The sequence below is a fragment of the Phalaenopsis equestris genome, unplaced genomic scaffold, assembly GCF_001263595.1.
Source record: "Phalaenopsis equestris unplaced genomic scaffold, ASM126359v1 Scaffold219953, whole genome shotgun sequence".
In the NCBI taxonomy this organism is placed as follows: Eukaryota; Viridiplantae; Streptophyta; class Magnoliopsida; order Asparagales; family Orchidaceae; genus Phalaenopsis; species Phalaenopsis equestris.
The window spans coordinates 4997-7531 of NW_018238270.1; the positions used below are offsets into that span (position 1 = coordinate 4997).

The 2535-nt window shown below is 40.4% G+C and overlaps 1 protein-coding gene across 1 annotated transcript; it reads right to left on the reverse strand.

Moving 5' to 3' along the window:
* Positions 1–1590: 1590 nt before the first annotated feature.
* Positions 1591–2311, reverse strand: LOC110037475 (the record flags this gene model as incomplete). The annotated part of the gene is given in 2 exon segments (XM_020742131.1): positions 1591–1640; positions 1717–2311. Coding segments are annotated over 2 exon segments (578 nt in total), but the record flags the coding sequence as incomplete, so codon positions are not given.
* Between the last annotated feature and the right edge of the window lie 224 nt (positions 2312–2535).

Genomic DNA, 2535 nt, shown 5'->3' on the forward strand with positions numbered 1-2535 from the left:
TTTAAGCTTAAAAGTGAGAATCATGTTGGCATCAGTCTTTTGATGTCATTATTTATATATATATATATATATATATTTGTGTTCCTACCGTGACCTGTTGATAGAGCAGTCTCTCTGAAGGCCGTAATCCCCTCTGATAACATGTTTGAATCCCCTATTTAGGCCGTGATACTTGAATATTTAACACACCTAGAAATAATCGGGCTCATATATATATATATATTATATATATATGGTATTATATATATGTAAATACATAAGAACTATGTGGTGTGTTTAGTAAATCTCCCTAGAGTTTTCCCATATGTTTAAATATTCTCTTAAAACTATCTTATCTTGTAAATTAGATTTGTCCCATTTTTAATTTTTTTTTTATTTTTAAAATTTTTATTCATGATTCAGACAAAATGAGTCAAAATTATATTAAAAAAATGTGAAAGTCTTGACTGAATTTTTCTCGCGGATAAGATAACGCTAATAAAATAGCTCCAAATCCTTTTATATCTCCTCTTCTCCTTTTGAAGAACTCCGCTGCAATTGAATTTGATTGCAGTTTTCACCCATTGGAGCTGTGTAATTAGATCAAGATGTGAGAAATTCTTCCAAAGCTATCTCTCAAAGGCAGAACATCAAAATATAGTTCAAAAGAATTCAAATCTATGTAGGAGACCTGCCTAAGGAATAGAGCGCTGAGGGCGAGAGAGAAGTAGAGCAATAGTTCGAAGAAGAGTAAATTTGAGCACCCTTACCCCTAGAATAAGTAGGTATGATGGAGAGTATTTTATTCGATACACGAGGATCCTCCACAGATAAGATCGCTCAGCCATCGTTAGGTAGAGTGGCCCTTAGCCACGTGAAGCCGAGTGATCGTGAGACCGGGCGACTATTCACCGAGAGTCTTCATCATTTGCCCCTAAAGTTGAAGGGTCCATTCATTCTTTCAGATCTACTCGAGCTCAAGAGTGAATGGCCATGAGTGAAATTTAATCAGTTGAATTCTTTTTAGAAGTGATTCTTCCCTTACTTCTCTCTGACATACACCGTTTCCACAATACAAAGAGAAAACTAAATCAGTCCGATCATATAACCCCAGATCACTCATAAAAGAACCCCACGAATCACATCATCTTTACATCTACCCAATGAATTATCTTCATGATTCGTGTTGGCACTTTTTTCATGTACAACTAAAATTATAAAATGTTCATTAATCAATCAATGGGGATATGGGAGAACATGCTTAGCAAGTTAAATTACTCCAAGGGGGTGTTACAAGCACCATTTTAATGAGATTCCGCTAACATAAAAATAAAAATCAAAACTTTCAAAACCACAATAATTTCATCGATTTCTCCATTAAAAAAAAAAAAAAACACTGCAAATTCATTGAAAAACAACAAAGTCAACTCATGAGCATGCGTTCCCACACACACATCACCATAACTAAACTCCACCAAGCTCCTTCAAACTAATAAAAGCATTCAAAATTAAGCAAAAACAAGATCAAATTTCACTTTTTTTTTCATTTTTTTGTATTTTCTCTTCAACAGTTCTCCTTCTCTTCTCCGGTCAATCTCTGGTCAAACTACCTTCTCCTTCTCCTTCTCCTTCTCCCCTTCACTCTGCTGTGCAACCTTCTCCTGCAGCACGAAACACCTGAATCACTCCCTTATACACATCTTATCAGAGCTTATTCGTTAGAAAGTTTTGAGATACCTTAGCTTCGCCGACCTCCTCTGTTCTTCCCTCTCCTCCCAAAGGCGTCTCCTTTACCTCCCCTGTGCTACCCTTCACATAATCCATGGCAGACTGTCCTGTACTGACAGTCACCTCCTTCGCCTTCACCGCGGCCTGCTTGGACACCTCCGCCGCCTTCTGAGCGGCGGCGATGGCCGCATCCTTTGCGATTTCATACCCCTGCAACCCCTTCTCCACAGCGTAGTCCGCCGCCTGATATCCTTTTCCGGCGATGTAAGTAGTTCCGGCGCCGACGCCATGAACGACGGTATCTTTGGTATGTTGGTAGGCTGCTGAGCCGGATTCCTTTGCTTTTGCGTAGCGTTCTTCGGCGGCGTTGATGGAGTCGATGGAATTCTGTTGTGCCTGGGCTCTGTATGGCACCGTGCCTTGAGGCGATATGGTGGTGGTGGTGGTGGTGTTGGTGGGGGTTTCATGGTTTTGGGGCTGTTTATCTTCTTCTTCGCTGGGGACGTTGTTGAAGGTTCTTTCTTGTTGGGAGGCCATGGAGGTTGTTGGTGGAAGAGAAATGGAGGTGTGGTTTGAGTGCAGGGTGATGTAAAGTCGAGATTTTTATGGAGGGGGGAGGAATGTAGGGGATTGACAAATGGGATGCTGGGGGGAGGAGGAAGATGACACGTGGGAGGATTGAGTGTACACGTGTTAAGCTGAGGGAAGAAGGAGTGACAACAATGCCAGATGTTAGAAAGATGATAAATTGCCAGAAAAATGACAATAAAAAGGAGATTTTAATATGAATATATATGTTTCCTTCTCTAGAGCCTAGAATCTAGCCAC